The sequence below is a fragment of the Pan troglodytes genome, chromosome X (assembly GCF_028858775.2).
Source record: "Pan troglodytes isolate AG18354 chromosome X, NHGRI_mPanTro3-v2.0_pri, whole genome shotgun sequence".
Taxonomy (NCBI): domain Eukaryota; kingdom Metazoa; phylum Chordata; class Mammalia; order Primates; family Hominidae; genus Pan; species Pan troglodytes.
In genome coordinates this window covers 9,343,481-9,366,068 of record NC_072421.2, presented here as the reverse complement: position 1 = coordinate 9,366,068, position 22,588 = coordinate 9,343,481, and the positions used below count along the sequence as shown (strand labels likewise).

The 22,588-nt window shown below is 42.8% G+C and overlaps 1 protein-coding gene and 1 pseudogene across 2 annotated transcripts; both read left to right on the top strand.

Annotated features, from left to right (window-relative positions):
• Nucleotides 1-1,613: 1,613 nt before the first annotated feature.
• On the top strand, nt 1,614-12,313 carry FAM9A (family with sequence similarity 9 member A). Of its 2 annotated transcripts, none has more exons than XR_010154693.1 (10): nt 1,614-1,718; nt 2,819-2,947; nt 3,937-4,065; nt 4,552-4,672; nt 4,852-4,883; nt 6,651-6,765; nt 7,613-8,109; nt 9,430-9,528; nt 11,806-11,905; nt 12,013-12,313. XR_010154693.1 is itself a non-coding variant. In XM_054677146.1 (10 exons), the coding sequence occupies exons 2-9, from the start codon at nt 2,857-2,859 to the stop codon at nt 11,872-11,874; spliced, it is 1,149 nt and encodes a 382-aa protein (XP_054533121.1). In that variant the 5' UTR covers nt 1,620-1,718; nt 2,819-2,856; the 3' UTR covers nt 11,875-11,905; nt 12,013-12,313. The 2 variants fall into 2 exon arrangements, 1 of the variants encoding a protein (XP_054533121.1); XM_054677146.1 differs by having other exon boundaries at nt 1,620-1,718; nt 7,613-8,105.
• A 3,140-nt stretch (nt 12,314-15,453) lies between these two features.
• On the top strand, nt 15,454-20,982 carry LOC100615006 (draxin-like; annotated as a pseudogene).
• The last annotated feature ends 1,606 nt before the right edge of the window (nt 20,983-22,588 follow it).

The following is a 22,588-nucleotide window of genomic DNA, read 5'->3' as shown; positions in this document are numbered from 1 at the left end:
CACTTATATGTTTTATTTTATCTTATTTTATTTTATTTTATTTTGAGACAGAGTCTCCTTGTGTCACCCAGGCTGGAGGGCCATGGTGCGATCTTGGCTCACTGCAACCTCCGCCTCCTGGGTTCAAACGATTCTCGCGCCTCAGCCACCCAAGTATCTGGGATTACAGGCGTGGTGCCACCCAATTTTTTTTGTAATTTTGGTAGAGACGGGGTTTCACCATGTTGGCCAGGGTGGTCTCGAACTCCTGGCCTCCAGTGATCTGCCCGTCTCAGCCTCCCAAGGTGCTGAGATTACAGGCATGAGCCACTGCACCCAGCCACTTACATGAAACATCTGACTGCATTGCTGAATTCAAAATATCTGAATATGTTATACAGAAAAATGTTTTGGAAATCTAATGAACATTAATAACGAAATAGAATGTTCTACTTACAGTCATTGTTGACTTATCTTAATAATTTGTTTGTTTTGTAATGTGACAAAATAGATCTATATTGTTCATCTTGTCAAAAATATTTATGTGCAGAACTGTATTTTAAAACAAGCAAGTACAAAAGAGAAATAAATTAAAGTACACGAATATTTTATTACCTCTCAAAATAGCCTGACTTGAAAAGACCATCACTCCATGGCCAATGGATCTACTTGATCCTGAAATAACCGAGAGTGGGGTGTATCTGTTACTATCAGCAGGTCAACCTTACAGCAACAAGAAGAAAGGCCTTTGACAACCTGATGGTCACTCCTGGGATTTCTATGGCTAACTTAAGTGGCAAGAACTAGCAGGAAACTAGTTGACTTTTTTTGAAGAAAGAAATGACAAAAGTTTCTCAATCAGTACCTTTTAGTCATCATTTCTTGGAAACAACTATACATCATACAGTTGATGCCTTTAAAAACACGACTTTGGGTATGGGCTCAGTGGCTCATGCCTGTAATCCCAGCACTTTGGGAGGCTGAGGCAGGTGGATCACTTTGATGTCAGGACTTCGAGACCAGCCTGGCCAACATGACGAAACTCCGTCTCTACTAAAAATACAAAAATTAGCCGAGAATGGTGGCACGCACCTGTAATCCCAGCTCCTTGGGAGGCTGAGGTGGGAGAATCGCTTGAACCCGAGAGGTGGAGGTTGCAGTGAGCCAAGATCGTGCCACTGCACTCCAGCCTGGGCGACAGAGAGAGACTCCGTCTCCAAAACAAACAAACAAGCAAGCAAAAAACATAAAAGCACAATCCATTGATAAAAAGGGTGCAGCTGGACATGGTGGAAACACACAGGGCATGGGAGGGAGCCTGGGCTCCACCTGCAAGGCGAAGGCCATTCTAGCCAAAGGGGCAGGGGTGGCTGGAACGAGCTCGGGGGCGAGGTCCTAGGCCCCGTCCACTTGGCCTCCATCCCGAGTCCTTGCATCCCTCCCCAGGAGGAGGTGCTGAAAAGTTCTGGGGACAGAGGCCTCAAAGAACCACCACCCACCCCAGTCCACAGCAAACATGGGTGGTCCCTTACGGAAAGGGGGAAGGCGTGTCAGCAGGGGTCGTGACCCCCAAGGTCCTTCACCCGCATGCGCATGGGCACTGAGCTGACCAATCAGAGAGGAGCGTGGATAGCCAGGGCAGCTGCTCTCGCGAGAACTGAGGACCCATTTTTCTAAGAGAGCGTCGTGGTGCCAGTGCCTGCAGGTTCTGTGAGGAAGCGGCATCAGGGGTCCCTCAGGTGAAGCGCTCGCGGTGGGGAGGCAGGAAGGCGAGCATGCGGCCCTCTCGCAATCAGGGTGTGAAGCGCAGGTGAAGCGCTCGCGGTAGGGAGGCAGGAAGTCGAGCATGCTGCCCTCTCGCAACCAGGGTGTGAAGCGCTGAGCGGCCGGCTGACCTGCACACGGGCAGCCCGAGACCCCTGGCCCCTTCTTGGCTTTGGAGTCCACCATGCACGTGCTAAGAGGCCCCAGGTTTTCAAAGCAGGAAATGGCCCTGGCATCGTTGCCTGGGGCCTGGGTCAGGGCGAGGCCCTGAGGGTGGGCTGGGATGGGCCAGGGCAGGGAGGGAGCTGGAGACACCTGAGTGATCCCCAGGGCCCGGGAGTGTCCCCGGGACTTGTGCATGTGTGCAGTGGGGAGGGGTGGGGCAGGGGAGGGGGGCTTGGGGGAATGCAGGGGGTGGAGAGGGGAGCAAGGGAGGGGTGGTGGCAAAGGGGGGAGGGTCGGGGGAGTGGCAGACAGGCAGGGGCCAGGTGTGGGGCCAGGGATGGGGGCAGGGGAGGGGAGGGGTGTGGGATTCGTGGGGTGAGGGGATGGGGGAAGGGGAGTAGGAGGGGCGGAGTGTGTGGGGAGGCGACAAGCAGGGGTGTTGTGGGGGACAGTTCGAGTGGGTCCCTCCAGCCCGGCCGCCCGTCAGGACAGGACACTTGGGGTCACGAGGGGTCACCTGGGCATCCAGGCAGGCAAGTGGCAGTGCAGCCCCTGACATTCCCCCAAAGATGGCTGGGGAGGTCCTGTGACACCCGTGGTCCCCTGGGCCACGCAGGTTTCTGGGGCACACAGGGGCAGGGCTGAGCTCTGTGCCAGGGACACCGCAAGGATCCTGCAGGGGCCATTCAGGTGTGCGAGGCAGCTGTGAGTTCTGCAGCCAGCCCCAGGGACGGGCTGGACAGGCCAGGAAGGATAGGAGGGGACACTGGCATCTTCTCCGTCCCCTCCTGCTCCCACAGGATACAGGGGTGGGCCAGCCCCACCCTTTCTTGAATCCGAGATCCCGTTGGCTCTCCTTTCACATATCCTGTTTCCTTAGCTTACTTAGTTTGACTTTGCACTCAACCAGGTTCAGGGATCGCCTCTAACTTCCCAGGACAGCCAACCATGGAGCCCGTGGGCAGGAAGCGCAGCAGGAAGGCTGCCAAAGCTCAGTTGGAGGCTCAAGTTAGGGCCGCCCCGGCGAAGAAGCACACAGGTAAACACAGCCCAAAGGGCCACGAAAGAAGTTGCACGCCCAAGGAGATGGTCTGTCTGCTCTCTGCGCGGGAGGCACACGGGCAGCCCGAGACCCCTGGCCCCTTTGTGGCTTTGGAGTCCACCATGCACGTGCTAAGAGGCCCCAGGTTTTCAAAGTAGGAAATGGCCCTGGCATCGTTGCCTGGGGCCTGGGTCAGGGCGAGGCCCTGAGGGTGAGCTGGGATGGGCCAGGGCAGGGAGGGAGCTGGAGACACCTGAGTGATCCCCAGGGCCCAGAAGTGTCCCGGGGGCTTGTGCATGTGTGCAGTGGGGAGGGATGGGGCAGGGAGCAAGAGAGGGGTGGTGGCAGAGGGGGGAGGGTCGGGGGAGTGGCAGACAGGCAGGGGCCAGGTGTGGGGCCAGGAATGGGGGCAGGGGAGGGGAGGGGTGTGGGGTTCGTGGGGTTTGTGGGGTGAGGGGATGGGGGAAGGGGAGGAGGAGGGGCGGAGTGTGTGGGGAGGCGACAAGCAGGGGTGTTGTGGGGGACAGTTCGAGTGGGTCCCTCCAGCCCGGCCGCCCGTCAGGACAGGACACTTGGGGTCACGAGGGGTCACCTGGGCATCCAGGCAGGCAAGTGGCAGTGCAGCCCCTGACATTCCCCCAGAGATGGCTGGGGAGGTCCTGTGGCACCCGTGGTCCTCCGGGCCACGCAGGTCTCTGGGGCACACAGGGGCAGGGCTGAGCTCTGTGCCAGGGACACCGCAAGGATCCTGCAGGGGCCATTCAGGTGTGCGAGGCAGCTGTGAGTTCTGCAGCCAGCCCCAGGGACGGGCTGGACAGGCCAGGAAGGATAGGAGGGGACACTGGCATCTTCTCCATCCCCTCCTGCTCCCACAGGATACACGGGGTGGGCCAGCCCCACCCTTTCTTGAATCCGAGATCCCGTTGGCTCTTCTTTCACATATCCTGTTTCCTTAGCTTACTTAGTTTGACTTTGCACTCAACCAGGTTCAGGGGTCGCCTCTAACTTCCCAGGACAGCCAACCATGGAGCCCGTGGGCAGGAAGCGCAGCAGGAAGGCTGCCAAAGCTCAGTTGGAGGCTCAAGTTAGGGCCGCCCCGGCGAAGAAGCACACAGGTAAACACAGCCCAAGGGGCCACGAAAGAAGGTGCACGCCCAAGGAGACGGTCTGTCTGCTCTCTGCGCGGGAGGCACATGGGCAGCCCGAGACCCCTGGCCCCTTCGTGGCTTTGGAGTCCATTGTGCATGTGCCAAGAGGCCCCAGGTTTTCAAAGCAGGATCGAGGGCCTTAGGCTTCCCGTGGGAGGCTCCCCTTCATAGCAGGGTTACAGATGCTCGCAGAGCAGCTCTTCTCCATGGGTGTGGTGCTAACATCCAAGGGGTCTGACCTGTGAGCGTTGTTTACTAGGACTTGAACCGGAAGGGCTTCCAAAAATGCCTCGGTAAAACGGTCCGGAGCCCAGTGATTCCATGCATAGCTCTGCTTTAAAGCTTTAATTGGTAGAGAGCCAAAAAAGTCCACAAATAATACGTTTCTCTACAAAAGATGTCCACAACAGCGTCTTCCTCTAAAAATGGTTTGTCTTTTACATTTTAATGCAGGAAAGGATCCAGTCAGTGACGAATGTGAGGAAAGAAACCCTTTTACAGAAACAAGGGAGGGAGATGTAACTGATGAGCATGGGGAAAGAGAACCTTTTGCTGAAACAGATGAACACACGGGGTAAAGTGTTTAAGTCACTTTTGCCTGTCGGATGGGGTCTTTTAGGAAAAGTCAGCTTTGGTTCATGTCATCACTGTTCTATTCTATGCGGAACATTTCACATAAGACGTATCTTCCCAACAAACATGGCATTTTATGTAGCATTATGATAAAATTTTGATGTAACTTTTTTTTTACAGGATTCATACCATGAAGCTAGAATATATTGCAGGTATGTTTTAGGAGCTATTCGTAGTCTTTGAAAATTATTTTCAACCATGCAACTGTTATAGTAGGTTATATGAATTAGTGGACGACAAGACTGTCTTAACATGCCTTCTTCTCATATATAGCATGTAACATATGTATTTAATGTAATGCGTTTAATACATTTTCATACTTACCTTTTTGATTGTTGATGTGGAATGTGAGAATGCTTCTAACAATGGTGAAGTGAGAGGGGTGGCTTTTCTTTCATACACATGGAAATTTAATTATTTGGGGGATATTAGAGGACACTGGAGGAGAAACAGCTCTATTGGTTCCTTTTAGTGTACACAGATTAAGTATATATATCAGGTTTTTTTATCTTTTATTTTAGGTTTGAGGGTACATATGCAGGTTTGTGATATAGATAATTGCGTGTCACAGGGGTTTGGTATACAGATTATTTATCACCCAGGTTATAAGCATAGCACCTGATGGGTGGTTTTCATCCTCACCCTCCTCCTACCCTCCGCCCTCAGGTAGGCCCAGGTGTCTTTTGTTCCTCTCTTCCTGTCCGTATGTACTCAAGAGTTTTTAATATGAGTTTTTATGTTCCTAATTTAGCTATTCTATTGTCACAGCTTTCTGATTTTGTTTTCTTTAAAGTACAAGAGAAAATTGAATTATCTAAAATGATGATATTCTATTATTATTCCAGTGATAAACTGTGTACTAGAAAAGGAAAGACAAGTTTTCTACCCAGTGAGAAACATGTAATTGGATCCAAAAACTCATAAATTTTGTATTGCCATGTGAACTGTTAGTTGCACTGACTGTTATAGGACCATATTTTCAAAAAAAAATTGAGAAAATTTCTGTAGAGATGGCGGAGACAATACTCTTATTTTTAAAACGCACAATTCAGTTTTCAGCTCTTCTCTAGCGATAATTCATACAAGCAGTATATTTGGAAAGCTTTGCTCTGCTTGGTGAGTAAGTGCTGGTTTTGTGAGCTACCTAACTGAGCATTATAGATGGAGAATGTAAAAAATATTTGTATTATGGTGCAGATCTTTTATGATTGCTGAAAACTATTTTTAGCAATTGATGGTAGATCTCTGATGTGAAACCATGTTTAGGAAAGCATTCCTTGCAGTAGGACAGTTTTCTGAAACACAGCACTGTGGATAAAAATGTCATATAAAAACCTCCAAGAAAATATTTCAAAAGTGTTTTTGAATGTATTTCTTTACTTAAGCCTAAATTTTTATACCCATGGACGATGCTTCTTTTATTAAAATACAGTTAATAGCATCAATCACTAGATTGCTTAAAAAATGCTCTTCTTATTGTGTACTAAGTTATTTCTACCCTTTTGATGGTCTTATTAAATAAGATACTTTTCTGTATGTTTTACATAATGAATTGTGACAGTATTTCATGGAAACATGTCCTTTGAATTACAGGACGTTTTATAAATGTAGAAATTAGAGTCTGTGTTTGTAACGCTTTCTGCACATTTAAAAAATCGAAAATTACTTGCTTTTTTTCATCATCCATAAATTAAGTGATTTGCAGTTATACCAATTGGAATTAGAGTACTAATATTAATACGTAAAAGGTTTTACAGAAAACAAGTGAGTAAATCTTGCTTTTTGAAATGATCTTTGTATTTTACAATGTAAATGTCCTTCCGATATTGCTGAACCATCATATCTCACATTGATTTCAATATATGCGAAGAAACTACTTTTCAACATTAACTTTTAATGCATTTTCATTTACTATCTAGCTGACATTAAAAAGGGCCTTGCTGCAATAAGAGAAATGATAAAAATAGATAAAGCAGCTTACAGGGAAACCAAGAACACAATTGAATGTGCTTTGAAAAAAAAACAACTAAAAAGGTATGATTGTTGGCTTTTTTGCATAATGATATTTATATCATTTCTTTGTATTTGTTGGTGCAAATAATTTCAAAAACTGTCCTGTACATATTGGCGTCTCTAGGGAGCAACATATTTTACTTGATTGTTCCCTAAGCAGGTAAGTTTCTTTTGTTTTATAACCTCAGTTTAACAGAATTGAGGTATATTATCTAGAAAGCCAATGAAGATGACCTCTTTTTGCCTTCCAGATAAAAATAGTCTTCCTGTAAAATTAATTTTTATCCATTTCTAGAAATATGGCAGCTGCATATAAGATAAATGTCTTCAACGTTTAGTCTGTAGATCCTTAACAATATTAAGTTATGTGGAAAGGGACAACCTTATGTTGTAAATAGGTTATCTATTTTAGTTAAATTGTTTTCACTATTCCTTTTAGAAAATCATTGTTGTGCCAAAGTGGAGAAAGAGTTAAGTGAAGTATTTCTTTTGGGAAATCTTACAGGATGAATGGCTATGATATTCTTGAACCTACTTATGAGAACCCATATGTTATTTAGTTTGAGGAAATGAAAAGTAAACTGCTGTTAGAGAAAATTATTGTTTCTGGGAAATTTATAGTGCAGTAAACTCTCCTTTGTTTCCAGCACATAAAGAATGTAAGATAGCTGCTCTAGTAGTCAGTTAGGAAGGGATCCTTTCAGAATGACAGTAACTCATTTCACCTTTTCCCAAAAAGAAGATTTCAGCTGCTATTACTCCCTTGCTACTTTATAGTATAAATTATGTGAAGTCAGTTTTGGTTTGAATAGGATTAATTTTTCATCTCTCTATGACATATGACCGTATTACTTATTATGTGTTACAGGCAGAAACGTGATTATAGACATACTCGGAAGTTGCTGAATGTCCTTAAAGAATACATCGCAGAGAAGCAGAAAGATGATGAAGCAGAAGAAGCAGAAGCCGCAGCAGCAGCAGCAGAAGCCGCCGCAGCAGCAGAAGCCGCAGCAGCAGCAGCAGCAGCAGCAGCAGAAGTAATAGTAGTAGAAGATGAAGAGGAGGAAGAGAAGGAGGAGGAGGAGGAGAAAGAAGAGGAGGAAGAAGAAGGAGAAGAAGAAGGAGGAGGAGAAGAAGGAGAAGAAGAAGGAGGAGGAGGAGAAGGAGAAGAAACAGAAGAAGAAGAGGAAGAGGAAGAAGAAGGAGGAGGAGGAGAAGGAGAAGAAACAGAAGAAGAAGAGGAAGAGGAAGAAGAAGGAGGAGGAGGAGAAGGAGAAGAAACAGAAGAAGAAGAGGAAGAGGAAGAAGAAGAAGAGGAAGAGGAAGAAGAAGAAGAAGAGGAAGAGGAAGAAGAACAAATTGTTGGTATCAGGCTTAGCTTTATGATTAACCTATTGTATCAATGTCTCAGGTAGTAATAGTTCATGCAGAAATCCAGCAAAGAAGGAAGAGAGCATGAGCCCAGAGAGGGGGGCCCATAAGTGGACTCATGTACTAGGGGAATATAATTGCCACGCAGCATTAGGGGTCCAACTGAGGTCAGCATCATAGCGATAAAGAAGTTAAAGTGAGCCCGGTTGGCATATTTGTGCAAAAGCAGCTGTAGGGTTGGAATTTCCTGGGTTGGGGTGTAGCTGCGCACGTTGATAGAAGGAGAGTTGGGCAGGGCATAGATGCAGGGATGGGGATATGATGACTGGCTGTGGAATTTCAGCTGGGACTGAGTTACCTGAGCACATGGGGGTGGGCAATGGGCAGTGAAAAGTGTTCCATTCAGTGGGTGTTGGGTCTCAACAGACTCCTGAGCTGTAGTACTGAAGTGAGTGACCTACAGTGGCAGGGAGGTAGTGACTGTATGTTGGGAAGATGGAGAAACAGCTGAGTGCAGTGGTCAAGGGCTGGGACACTGCAGCCCCACTGCTTGTAATTCAACTCCAGCTTGACGATTGCTAGCTCGGGAACCATGGGCAAATTATTTATCTCTGTGCCGAAATTTCCTTATCTGCAAAAGGAGACATGGTAAGAGAACCTATGTCAGAGTTATTTGGAGGATTGAAAGGTTCCTGTGTAATGGGTTTATTTAAATTTTTCAGGATGTGATCTGACCCATGATTGCTCTTTATCATTGCTATTATTAATATTATGTAGATGTTGCAGTCATTGGGAATGATAAAATCTAGGGGATGACTGTATAAGTGAGTGCCACGTAGAGGAGAGGAGAACACTGTTGTTGGAGATTAGGTCAAGGTGCAGAAAGGCAATCATTATTGGGAGGTTCATCCGTGTGCATACTGAAATGACCAAGATTTATTACCTGTTTAAAATCTTAGTAAGAAAGAATGTTTCTTAGTTAATTTCTGTATATATCTTACCCATCTGTGGTCAACAAATTATAGGAAGGGTCGTCAAATACTCTACATTCAAAATCAAGAATTAAGACATATGTGTTGATTATGTATGTAGAAGAAAGAAAATTACTTACTCAATCACTGATGAAAAAGGTTATTATATCATTTTAGCATATGGGTGGTGAACACAGTTGTTTAAAATTGGTCATAAACCTTGTTTAAAAGAAAGTGTTAAGAAGTATAGATTTAAAGAGTATTCCTATAAAGCTAATGCAGAATTATGTTTTGTAAGTATTAAAAATTACCCAATTTTCATCACTATTTTTTGTGCTTCTAGAAAGCATTTCAAGAAAAACAGAAGAGATGGCAACAACCTACAGGTGTTAGGAGCTGGAGGCTGAGAGAGATGAAGCCGCTACTTGAGCAATTACTACAGGTCTGTTCTATTTGGTAACATAATACATTATAAAATACAACATGTGCATAACAGAAGAAAGTCTGTTTGTTTCTGAATGTATGGAAAGACATTTTGGTTATGCATTTTAAATTACTTACCATTTTCACTTTGAATGTATTGTTCCAAATTTAACATAACTGGTAAATGTATTTTTAGGATTCGTGAATAGTTTTGTGGGAGTTATTTAGAACAGGAAAAGGTAAATTGGAAATTTTACCTGGAAATATACATCTTGTGTATATTGTTAACGCATTGACACATTTATGCCGGAGGCTGCACATTTTTTGTGTGTGAAGAAACAGACCTTGGCGATGTTCTTGAGCGGTAGGAGATACATGATTCCCACAAGCTTAGCGTTCCAATAATGGAACACTAGGCATAAATGGGATTTAATGAAGATTTTATTTTCAGTTTTCAGGACATCAATGACAAATCTATGGTGGAAGGCAGGAAGACCATAAATCCTTTCTGGATGTCTTTTTTACTTGTGTTGTTTCAAGAGTTTTAGTTAAATAGGAAGTAGGCAAGTGTAACTACTGAGTGTCTCTTTTATTTCCTGCTGTAATACAGGAGTGTTTTATGGCATATTCACTTTCAAAATTATCAGCGACTAGTAATGGTTTTACATGACAATTTGTAGTCATAAGAGATGGTTCAGATGTATAACAGAATGCGAAAGCCAGCAGATTATTAACACGTTGTGAATTGTGAATTATCTGCTGTCGTACAGCACATTAGCAAATTGTCATCAATGACCTCTTCTTCATGTAGATGTACATTATTTAGGTAACAATGGAATTCCTTTCTGGGAGGTAAGGTATTCTTTTTAATAACCTTGTGAAAAGACATGTTCATATGTCACTCCTCTACACTAACTGAGATGTGTTAAATAAACTGAGAAAAGAGTTTGAAAATAAAATTTTCAAGCAACTTGAGAATGATCTATACACAAAACAGTTATTTAAATAGAAGTCACAAGTAGAGAAAATGTTGCTATAATGTTCCCCAGAAACCATTTATTAATTGGTATGAACATGAGACTAGAAGTTTTCCTGTCAATGTTAATGTTACATGTTACCACTTAGGGTAGGAACTTTGCTATCATCTTGGACTCTTCTAAGTCCCTTATCCTTCCCATGCAGTTATCATGAGGCAAGTTTTACCTCTGTAATGGCCCTTACATTTCTTTTTTAAAAATTCCCACCGCAGCTGCCCTAGTTCAAGACCTCATTCTTCCTTGCTTGTACTATTAAACTCTTTTCTGAGTTCTCTCTTCTCTTCTGAGCCATCCTTCATTGATTGGCAATATTATCTTCCTAAAACCCTCCCCTTCCTAAAATGCTTCCTAGCCCTTCCCTCTTCCCAGCCTGTCAGTGATGCCCTGTCTCAGTTCTTAGATATTCAGAGACTCTCTCCTTTACATGACCCCCTCTTAGGCTTGCCGCCCTCTGTCTTTGCTCCTGCCTATCCAGGTTGACAGCTTTCCCTGAAGGAATTCACTGTTACTCTTATGCTTTTCTCATGCTCTTCCCTCACAATGCTTTAAAAAATTTTTTTTTTACTAAGACCAATTTAAACCTTTTGCCAACTAAGTCAACATCCGTCTCCATTTTTGGCTACATGTCTGAGTGAGTTGCCCTTCCATAGCAGTTATACAATTTTTGTATTAATTTTTTTTATTTGTGCATTTGCTCATGTCACAGGATTATGGAAGAGATTGTGCTTACATTTTTTACATCTTCCTTAGCATTAACATACACCATTTTCAGGAGTAGGAACTGTTGAACTATTTGTTGAGGGAATAGTATATATTTCAAACATAGTTACATTTATCTCTAACTTGATGAGGTCATATCACCAACCATTTTATCCCTTCAATGGAAACCACTTTCCGTAGACTATTGCTGATAATACATGGGTCACTACCTGCTGAAAAAATATATTTCATGGTAAGCCTGCCTGACTTTTTCTGTCTGTGCTCCATCTTGACCTTAAGATGCTCATCAACCCATTTTATTCAAGCAAAGTACATGACAATTGGACCTGCTAAAATAATATTTCACTGAAATCTGGCATTAAAAAATTTAAGTGGGTATTTGGAGCTCCATGTATTGGTTACAGTTTTTTTCAAATTGAAATAAATAACCAGCATCCTTTGAATATTAAAAGCTGTTTCCTTTTGACATCTGATTAACCCTGTTTAAAACGTGAGATGTAAAGTGGTGGTTTGTCAGTGAACTAGACTTTTTCTTTTAGGCTGCCAAGGACACTAAAGACAATTATTGCATCATTTCTTCCAGTGAAGAAAGTGAACTTGATAACTAGCCGTGTTTTTAAAAAGAATCGTGTCAGAACTGTAAGTAGTGCATATTTAAGTTTAAAAACTCAGGATTGATGTAAGCACTGGAATATTTTATTTGTAGAAATGTGTATCACAGTTACTGAAATTTTTTTTTGAAACAGCTTTTGGAAGAGTTGGCACTTCATTGTCTCTTCAACCTCTGTTATTCTGATGACTGAAGAAAGAACTTGAACCTATGTTATATGATACAAGCACAACTTGAGCTACAGTAAACTACATGACAGTGTTTTGATAATTGTTGTATAAATTCATATAGCTCCTCTGTCATTTGTCTGTTAAATGCCAGACCTCGTTTCTATGATCGGTTGAATGAATCCTAGACACTTCTGTGAGAAAGCAGGGATTGCACAGTTATGTACACGGTCAATTAAATTTTAACATTAAAGATAATTTAGATTTCGATTTGGCCTCTGTGGATTTGTATCAGTTCCAAAAATGTAGAAAGCACAGGCATAGAAAAGTACATTTTTCTCTAATAAAAGAAGACAAAATCTGCTGGGTGTGGTGGCTCACGCCTGTAATCCCAGCACTTTGGGAGGCCGAGGGGAGTGGATCACTTGAGGTCAGGAGTTTGAGACCAGCCTGGCCAACATGGTGAAACCCCATCTCTACTAAAAATACAAAAATTAGCCAGGCATGGTGGCATGCACCTGTAGTCCCAGCTACTCAGGGGGCTGAGGCAGGAGGATCACTTGAACCCGGGAGTTGGAGGTTGCAGTGAGCCAAGATTGTGCCACTGCACTCCAGCCTGGGTGACAAGAGCAAGACTCTGTCTCAGAAAACAAGAAGACAATGACAAAAGCTATCCTATCTATGCATTCTTTTGTATTTACTCATTAGGATAAAGAGGCAATTCCAATGAAAGTAGGACTTCAAAAAATAGATATACTCTATGGCCATATCAAAATTATTAAAAGCACCTTACTGTCTGTGTTCTTAAAAAAATTTATACTGCTGTAAATGATTAAGGCAACCGAGCAAGATATATTAATATCAGTGCTGAGCCACTGGTTTGTGGGTATGTCATTTCCACAGACATCAAAATGCTATTTAGTTTGTTTTGGTCCAGCATTCAATGATACCTCCCCTTAGAATTGAATGAAAGCATTTTGTTAACATTTATGTACGCTTACAATTATTTCACATCTGTGGCAAGGTAAATTATGTAGAGTGCTTTGTTTTTCCAGTTTAATATTCACGGATTATGTGGAAGTTTAAGTATACCTGCATCTAAAAACTTGAATGATGAATTCACCTACCTTTCCTTTTTTTAATGTTAATGTTTTCACATGTAACAACATATAACAACATGTAACAACATGTTTAAAAATATATTTTTGCATGTAAAAACATGTTAAAAAGATGTACACGTTTTTACATGTAAAAGGAATTTTACATGTAACAGCATGTAAAAAAATGTTCATTTGGAAACACTTTATTTAGTAAATATGAAATTCAGAATATATTTGGAGTAAGTCAGTTAAATGTATTCTTTTGCTGAGTTTCTGAAATTCCATTCATGAATTGTTCAAAACATAATACTCCCATTGGAGGGAGAGGAGCGACTTCCTCTCATTTTTCCTTGTGCTTTTTATTTTAATTGGCCCCTATATACCACTCTTATTTTTTCTAGGTTTTCCAAGTTTAAGAAAAAAAGCAAGTTCATTCAGATAGTGTTTTTCTGCCTATAATCACTTATACAGGAATAAGTGAGTCCCTGTGGGGAGCATTTCATTCCTAAAGTTTGCATTTTCTTAAAGGATTTTCCTTTTACCCAAAGCGCGTGTTGGTACTAATAAGTACTCCTAAGTACTACTTCAAGTTTCTAAGAAGATCCTTATTTGAGATCTCTTTCAGTAGTTACAGAGGCAAAAGAAGCACTGCGGAGGTCCATGTGCAAGTTCTGTGGTACATACTGGGCTACCTGACTATTTCTTCTATAGTGGAAGGATGAGAAAGAGGCCAAAATGTACTTAGTGGTGGAACAGTTGATATTTATGTCACCCCTTACTATAAAGTGAGTAACTGTGTACTTGAAGTCACATTTTTTTTTTCTTTAGAGATATTGTCTCGCTCTGGCCCAGCCAGAGTGCAGTGGTGTGATCATTGCTCACCACAACCTTGACCTTTTGGGCTCAAGCGATCCTCCCACCTCAGCCTTCAGAGTGTCTGATAACACAGGTGTGCACAGCATGCCCAGCTAAAATATATATTCTTTTTAGAAATGAAGTCTCCCCGTGTTGCCCAGGCCGATCTCAAATTCCTGGCTTCAAGTGATACTTCCACCTCAGCCTCCCAAATTGTTGGGATTACAGGCATGAGCCACTGAGCCTGGCTGCATTATCTCACTTCTATATGGAATCTAAAGCAGTTGAACTCACAGAAACAGAGAATAGAATGTGGTTACCAGGAGCTGGGGGAGGTGGAAGGCTGGGAAGATGTTGGCCAAAGGGTACAAGATTTCAGTTAGACAGGAGAAGTTCCAGAGCTCTATTGTAAAACATGGTGACAACAGATAATGATAGTATTATATTTTAAAGGATTGCTAAGAGGGTAGATTTTAAGAGTTCTCACCACAAAGAAAATTATACTTAGATGAAGTAATGCAAATTTCAACTAGCTCGGTGTAGCTATTTCACGATGTATACATATTTCAAAGCAACCTGGTGTAGACGGTATATACCATTTAAGTTCGTCAATTAAAATAAGTTAGTGAAATGTTTGGAATTAAAAGTAAAAACATACACTTATTGCCCTGCAGTTCTATAGTTTCATGTAAAGTCTGGACTGAGTGCCTTTGGGTTAACATTCAAGATGACAGTGGGGCAATGTCCCTTCTGGTGGTTGTAGGGGAGGAGCTGTTTTCTTGTGTTTTTCAGACTCTGAAAGCTCCCACCATTCCTTGTCTCATGGCCTCTTTCTCCATCTTAAAAGCCAGCATTTTTTGGGTCGGATCCTTGTCATGTGGCTGTCTTTCTGGTTCCTTTCTCCTGCCTCTTTTACACTTAGAAAGACCCTTGGGATTCCACTGGACTCCCCCAGAGATAACCCAAGATAATATCCATGCTTCAGGTCAGCTGATTGGTACCTGTCAATAGCACCTTCCAACTCATTTCCTCCCTTGCCTTGTCGTCTCACATGTTCACAGGTTCCAGGGATGAGTTCCTGGACATCTTTGGAGGGTACTTATTTTGCCTACCAAATACACCCTTTCTTTAAATGCACCTCATCTTAAAAATGGCATTGTTTTAGGTGGGCACAGTAGCTCATGCCTATAATCCCAGCGCTTTGGGAGGCAGGGATGGGAGAATCACTTGAGGCCAGGAGTTTGAGACCACCCTGGCCAGCATAGCAAGATCTCATCTGTACAAAATCATTTTTTAAATGGCACCATTATAAAGAGGGAGATAGCGTGGATTCCATCCTGGTCTCAGCCCTTGTTCAAAGGTGTTGACTTGCATAAACTGAAAAGCCACAGTGACAATAAAAAGCTCATCCTTGCTACCCCCAAGGAGAAATGCTGGCTCCCATAAGCAAGTGCCATGAGTGTAAGTCTCTGTGTATGTGTCCGTGTGCTGGGGAAGGGGTTCGTTGAGTTAATGGAGGCTTTGAGGTCTGTACTATCTTCCACCTGGCTGCAAATTGTATGCGATGGCTCAAGGGATCCTCTCACTTCAGGCCTCCCGAGTACCTGGGAATACAGGCATGTGCCACCATGCTGGCTAATTTTTTTATGTGTGTTTTGTAGAGACGTGGTCTCAGTGTGTTGCCCAGGCTGGTCTTGAGCTCCTAGCCTCAAGTGATCCTCCTGCCTCAGCCTCCCAAAGTGCTGGGATTGCAGGCATGAGCCACTGTATCCAGCTGACCTATACACTTTGTATTTTATTTTATTTTATTTTATTTATTTTATTTTATTTTATTTATTTTATTGTATTTATTTTATTTTATTTTATTTATTTTATTTTATTTTGAGACAGGGTCTTGCTCTATCATCCAGGCTGGAGGGCAGTGGTGTAATCATAGATCACTGCAACCTCTGTCTCCTGGCCTCAAGTCATCCTCCCATCTCAGACTCCCAAGGAGCTAGGACCACAGGCACGCATCGCCATGCCCGGGTAATTTTTGTATTTTTAGTAGAGAAGGGGTTTTGCCATGTTGAAATAGACTCTCTTTATATAAAACATATGACTCTCTATTCTTGAGTATAGATTAAAAACATCATTTTTTATTATGTGAATTTGTAGGAGTTTTATGTGTAAATAGAAAAGAAGATGCTTACGATAAAATTAATTTATTGTAATTAAAATGAAAATTATCACATAATATATTAATATATTTGCTTAACAAAATGTTAATATTCTCTTTAAATATCATCACTAACACATAATCCACAAAATCCTGCCTTGGATGTTACTACATAGTTTAGAAGTTTTATTGCATGTCATAATCTTCGTAGTTCCGTAAGTGAATTTTAACATCTCTAAGCACAAGAGAAGATCATATGCATCATTGCCCTTACCTTACACCTAATAAATAGTTGATCATTTCAGAAATCAGGCATTTGAAGCTGTGTGAACATGAGCCATTCATCATTACAGATGGTCCTGATCACATAGATACATGATATCCAGCAATTGCAACTTACAAAGTGTTATCAGTCCAAGATCTGATTGGTTCTGTAAACATAGATGACTCATTTTCCAGTATTTTCAAGTTGCAGCCCGATGTTTTCATACATGTCATTTCATACCTGTCATTTCTGATTTGCCATTAAGCATGATCTGGTAAATTGTTTCTCTTGACTGCTCATGCAGTGTTTGGAACTGGCGCCATAGTAGATTTATCTTCTTCCCTTCAGTATAGACAGATACATGTGCTTATTTCTAAACCTCATCAGCTACCACTAAGGACCAGGAAGCAAAATCTAAGTGAGTGACAGCAGTTTCAAGTTATTCTTTGATTCGCTTTTGGAGTGAGTTTGATGCAATCTCCTCGCCTTTTTTAGCCAGGGCCATTTGGTCAAGTTATCTGTCCTCAACCATTCCGCTTTGGGCTGTAATACTGTTTTGGCAAACACAGAAACACTAATGTAGATAGCTCGCACTTACAGTTTCCAGAATTTTTTTTCATACAAAGAAGTTTTAAAATGTACAAATCTCTTTTTTCCTAAATTCACAAACAAGGTTGAATAATATACCACATATACATTTTAATACATATTTAAATATTTGCATATGAATATATGCAATATATAATTAATATAAACCATTTTATATTTCCTTGCATTTCTTAAAATCAAAGCCAAATCGAAACATTTTAAGTACAATGATATAATTTACTGATAAAATTATTTCCCACTCTTCTATAAATTTACAGAGCCTGGGATTTTTGTCAGATAAGCTTTGGATAACTTAAAGAACTAGCATAGTCCTTTTTTAAAATATATTTTTTAAATTTAGCTGTTATTCTTAGTAGAGACAGAGCCTAGGCTGGTTTCCAACTCCTGGCTCAAGTGATTCTCCCACCTCGGCCTCCCAAAGTGCTACGATTACAAGCAATGAGCCACTGTGCCTGGCCTAGCATAGTCCTTTACTAAAAGGACAAAAAAAAAAAAAAGCCACCATAAATATTTGCTGAGATATTGAGTAAATGGATGGATTAAAAAATGAATTAACCAATGAAGCAGTGTCTGAATTTAGGAGAAATTCTCTTTTTTTTTTTAGGAAAATTAGTTAAAATGTACTAAACAGCTCCATGCAACTTCTCCAGAATGATGGACATTCCCCTATGGACATATATGGAAAATGTATATATTTATAGCATATATACAGCTTCCTTGATTAGTGTATTCACTTTATGTTGTACTTTTTTTTTCAACAAATGACTATAAAAGCCTGGTTATAATACAATTTCTATAGGCACTAAAACAAACAAATAGCCCCATCCCTATCTGTGTTCAGAATTTGAAAGTTGTTATTTTTGGGTCATTTTAAACCATGTTTGTATCTCTTTTTCTGAATTTGACTTCGTAATGCTTTTTTATTTTTTTAAATTTCTTTTTATTTATTTTAATTTTATTTCCATGGGTTATTGAGGAGCAGGTGGTGTTTGGTCACATGAGTAAGTTCTTTAGTGGTGATTTGTGAGATTCTGGTGCACCCATCACCTGAGCAGTATACACTGAACCAATTTGCAGTCTTTTATCCCTCACCCCCTTCTCACCCTTTCCCCCTGAGTCCCCAAAGTCCATTGCATCATTCTTATGCCTTGGCATCCTCATAGCTTAGCTCCCACTTAGGAGTAAGAACATAACGATATTTGGTTTTCAATTCCTGAGTTACTTCACTTAGAATAATAGTCTCCAGTCTCATCCAGGTCACTAGGAATGCCATTAATTCATTCCTTTTTATGACTGCATAGTTTTTTTTATCATATATATATATATATAAGAAACTGATATATATATAAGAAACATATAAAAGAAACCTATATATATAAGAAATATATATAAGAAATATATATATATCAGTTTATCCACTCGTTGATTGATGGGCATTTGGGTTGGTTCCCTGTTTTTGCAATTGCGAATTGTGCTGCTGCAAACATGCTTGTGTAAGTATCTTTTTCGTATAATGACTTCTTTTCCTTTCTTTTCCTCTGGGTAGATACCCAGTAGTGGGATTGCTGGATCAAATGGTAGTTCTGACATTCTTCCGCCGCCCGCGCACCTCTCCACCCCGCAGTCCCCTTTCTGCGGCTCACCCTCTGCTGCGCTAGGCTCCCGCGGGTGCTCGGCCCGGCGCCCCTCCGCCTCCTCCCTGCCGACCCTAGTCCTAGTCCTCCTGCTGCCCCTGGAGCTGAGCCTGGCAAACGCCCTTGCACCTGGGACCCCTGCTCAGAATCTACCCGAGAATCACATCGACCTCCCAGGCCCAGCGCTGTGGTCGCCTCAGGCCAGCCACCACCGCCAGCGGGGCCCGGGCAAGAAGGAGTGGCTCAGGCCTGCCCAGGGAGGCCCAGGATAGGGCTGTGCTCACCGCCACCAGGCAGGCTTACAGGCTGCCAGGGCCTGAGGGGCCGCTGCCTGAGCAGAGTCCTGCAGGCCTGCTGCGGGTCAAGGACCTGCTCCTGGGGCTCGAGTTGCCCTACCCCAAGAAGGAGAATCGGTGTCCAGGGTGGTAGAGGGCCAGGAAACGCAGCAGGGAGTACAAGAGACGCAGGGACAGGCTGAGGCTGCACCGAGGCCGAGCCTTGGTCGGAGGTCCCAGCTCCCTGATGAAGGCGGAGCTCTCCGAAGCCAAGGCGCTGGATGCGACCATGGAGGATTCTTCCGCCGGTCTGGCCCCCACCATGCTCTTCCTCACCACCTTTGAGGCAGCACCTGCCACAGAAGAGTCCCTGATCCTGCTCATCGCCCCCCTGCGGCCCCAGGCACAGCGCAGGCCTGACGGGGAGGTGATACCCACACTGGACGTGGCCTTGTTCGACTGGACCGATTATGAAGACTTAAAACCTGATGGCGGGCCCTCTGCAAAGAAGAAAGAAAAACCAGGGTAAACTCTCCAGTGACAGTAACGAAACATCATCAGCAGAAGGGGAACCGTGCGACCATCACCAAGACTTCCTGGCGGGTTGCGCTGCTATGCCAAATTCCACCAGAACCTCACGTCACACAGAGGAAGGGGCGCTGCCTGGAGCCCGAGACGGCCAAAGGCGACCAGGGATCCTTCATCAACGTCTAGCCGCTCCGCGGGACTGCGGATGAGCCCGGGAGGTTTGCACAAGATTTGTTTATAACTAGCAGTGGGAGATCAAGTGAGGGACCAGATGGCCGAGGCTGCAGGCTCAGGCCCAGGACTCTCGACCCCGGAAGGGGTGCTGCTAAGTAAGCGAGCTGGGTGGGTACCCAGGTGCTGGCCGGCAGCACCGGCGCACTCTCAGTCCGGACCCACACAGCCTGGTGTCGCGCTCTCCGCGATGGCAATACCGAGATTGCCCTCTACTGTCCGACTGCAGCACTACAACAGCTTCAAGTTCAAAACCAAGAGGCCATTTTGAGAGTGGAAAAGAAATTTAAACTTCCCGAAAGAAGGTCCACGAGCTGGAGATAAATATGGAACACCTCCTATGGACCAGGCACTATGCTCAGCGCTGGACTACCTTACCTCATTGAATTATCACAACGACCTTTTCAAGTAGGCATTATCACCACGCGACAGATAAGGACCCTAAGGCACACTGGAGTGATTTGGCTTGCCCAGAATCCCAGGTCAATGTTCTTCAAACCTTAACATGCTAAGAATCGCCTGGCGGTCTAGTTGAAAATGCACATCTGACTCAGTGGGCTCTGCTCTAACAAACTCCCAGGGCATGCGATGCTGCTGGCCCAGGGACCCCACTGAGAGGTCCGGGAAAGTACATGGCAGAGCAAGGACCTGAACCTGGGCCAAGGCTGTCCAGCCCCAAGATCCACGTTCCTGCCTCTCCACGACCAAAAATTTCTTCTAGATTCTCCAAGGCTTTTGGCAAGAGAGGCTTGCACCCTGGCATTCCCTTTCTCTGTGGCTGGAATAACTTCACTGTTCTCTGCCTTCCCTGGACAACGGCGTATCATGTTTAAAAACAAAACAAAATGCAAAAGTAACCAAAAAAAAAAAAAAATGCTAGTTCTACTTTTAGTTCTTCAAGGAATCTCCACACTGTAATGCTTTTTTAAAATATGTGCTTTTTCGCTGAGCCCAAGTTAAGCCATCATATCCCCTGTGACCTGCAGGTACACATCCAGATGGCCGGTTCCTGCCTTAACTGATGACATTCCACCACAAAAGAAGTGAAAATGGCCTGTTCCTGCCTTAACTGATGACATTACTTTATGAAATTCCTTCTCCTGGCTCATCCTGGCTCAAAAGCTCCCCCACTGAGCACCTTGTGACCCCCGCCCCTGCCTGCCAGATAACAACTCCCTTTGACTGTAATTTTCCTTCCTACCCAAATCCTATAAAACGGCCCCACCCCTATCTCCCTTCACTGACTGTCTTTTCGGACTCAGCCCGCCTGCACCCAGGTGAAATAAACAGCCTTGTTGCTCACAAAAAATAAATAAATAAACAAACAAATAAAAATAAAATATGTGCTTTCTATTTCTTGCTTGTATTTTTTTGTATTTTGAAATTGATTTAGGAAGTATATATAATCCATAGAGACCTCAGCCCATTTTTAAAGATTCATGTTACAAACACTCCAATAGCTTCCTGTGGGTTTGGCATGGTAGGAAGTACAGGTGAAAGAAGACAAATAAGACAGAACTGGTATTCAGGAGCTTGAGAAAATGAAGAACCCTGGCAATCATAATGCAGTGTGAGAAGTGTTATGAGACATGCATTTGCGGGACCCCTAGGGGCACGTGTCTGTCTCCTAGTGCAGCCCAGGAGGTATTGTCATGGAAGGCATCCCTCTTAAATCATCTCCCAGAGGATGGCATCTGATGAGGTAGGACGGAAATGCACTGGGTTATTAAAGTATTGCAAATAACTCCTGCACACTTCTGGTACAAGTACAAATTGGTACAATCCCCGAGGAGAAATATTTGGTAATATCCACCAGTAATAAAATGTATTAATGATCAGATATGGGACCCAGCTCTCCCAGCTGTTCCATTTTTGAGAATGTTTCCTGCAGAGACACTTGCCCATGGATGACGTGGCGGATGCACAGTTTTGTTCACGGCAGCCCTAGCCTTCGCACAGAGTTACAAACACCCTAGATGTTCCTCAGGAGAGGAAGGATTCAGTAAAACACTGTGTGTCCAAATGGTGGGAATGCCACTACAATCAAATGATAAGGAAGACTTTCTGAGATATGATGTTAGGTGAAAAAAGTGGGTTGTAAATGGACGTGTACGATATACTATATATTATGTGAACAAAGGAAAATACATATATGCCTTTACTTGTTTCTTATAAATGTATACGGTCATCTCAACGTGTATGTAAGAAGCTGACAAAAATATTTGTCTCAGTGTGTGGTGTTGTTATATGGGACTAGATACAGGACTCGTTGGGGTGAAAGATGAGAGGGAGAGAATGGTCCAAGAAACAGCTACAGGCCTTCTCCAAGATTCCGCAGTCATCAACTCATGGCCAATTCCATTTCATCCCAACTCCTAGACATTTCTGACTGCCCCAGAGTAGAATATCTTGTATATATACAGATGCACACACACACATTCATGTGCTTGGCTTATGGCCCAAATAAGATCCATGCATAAAAATCAAAGGTAAAATTTTTCTTTTAAATATGTACTTTGTCAAACTTGTGCAATAATTATGAAAGCCATAATTATGAATGGAGTAAATTAAGTTTGTTATTACTGTCAAAGTCTCCTAGACACAATTTTATTTTTATTATGACTTTTAACTCACAGAGATCTTTACGTGTCTTTTTACATTTTTAAATATACAGGGCCATTGAAGGCTTTCTTTTGATATTAATTTTTAAATTTTTGAATTAGAGTCAGAAAATTTAAGATTCTTTGAAATTTGAGAAGATATACTTTATGTCAAGTGGGTAACCAAGTTTTAGAAAATTTTCTGGAATGCTTGAAAAGAACGTGTTCTCCAATTATTTCATGTAGTTTTCTATATATGTCCATTACAAGGAGCTTATTAAACTATTAAA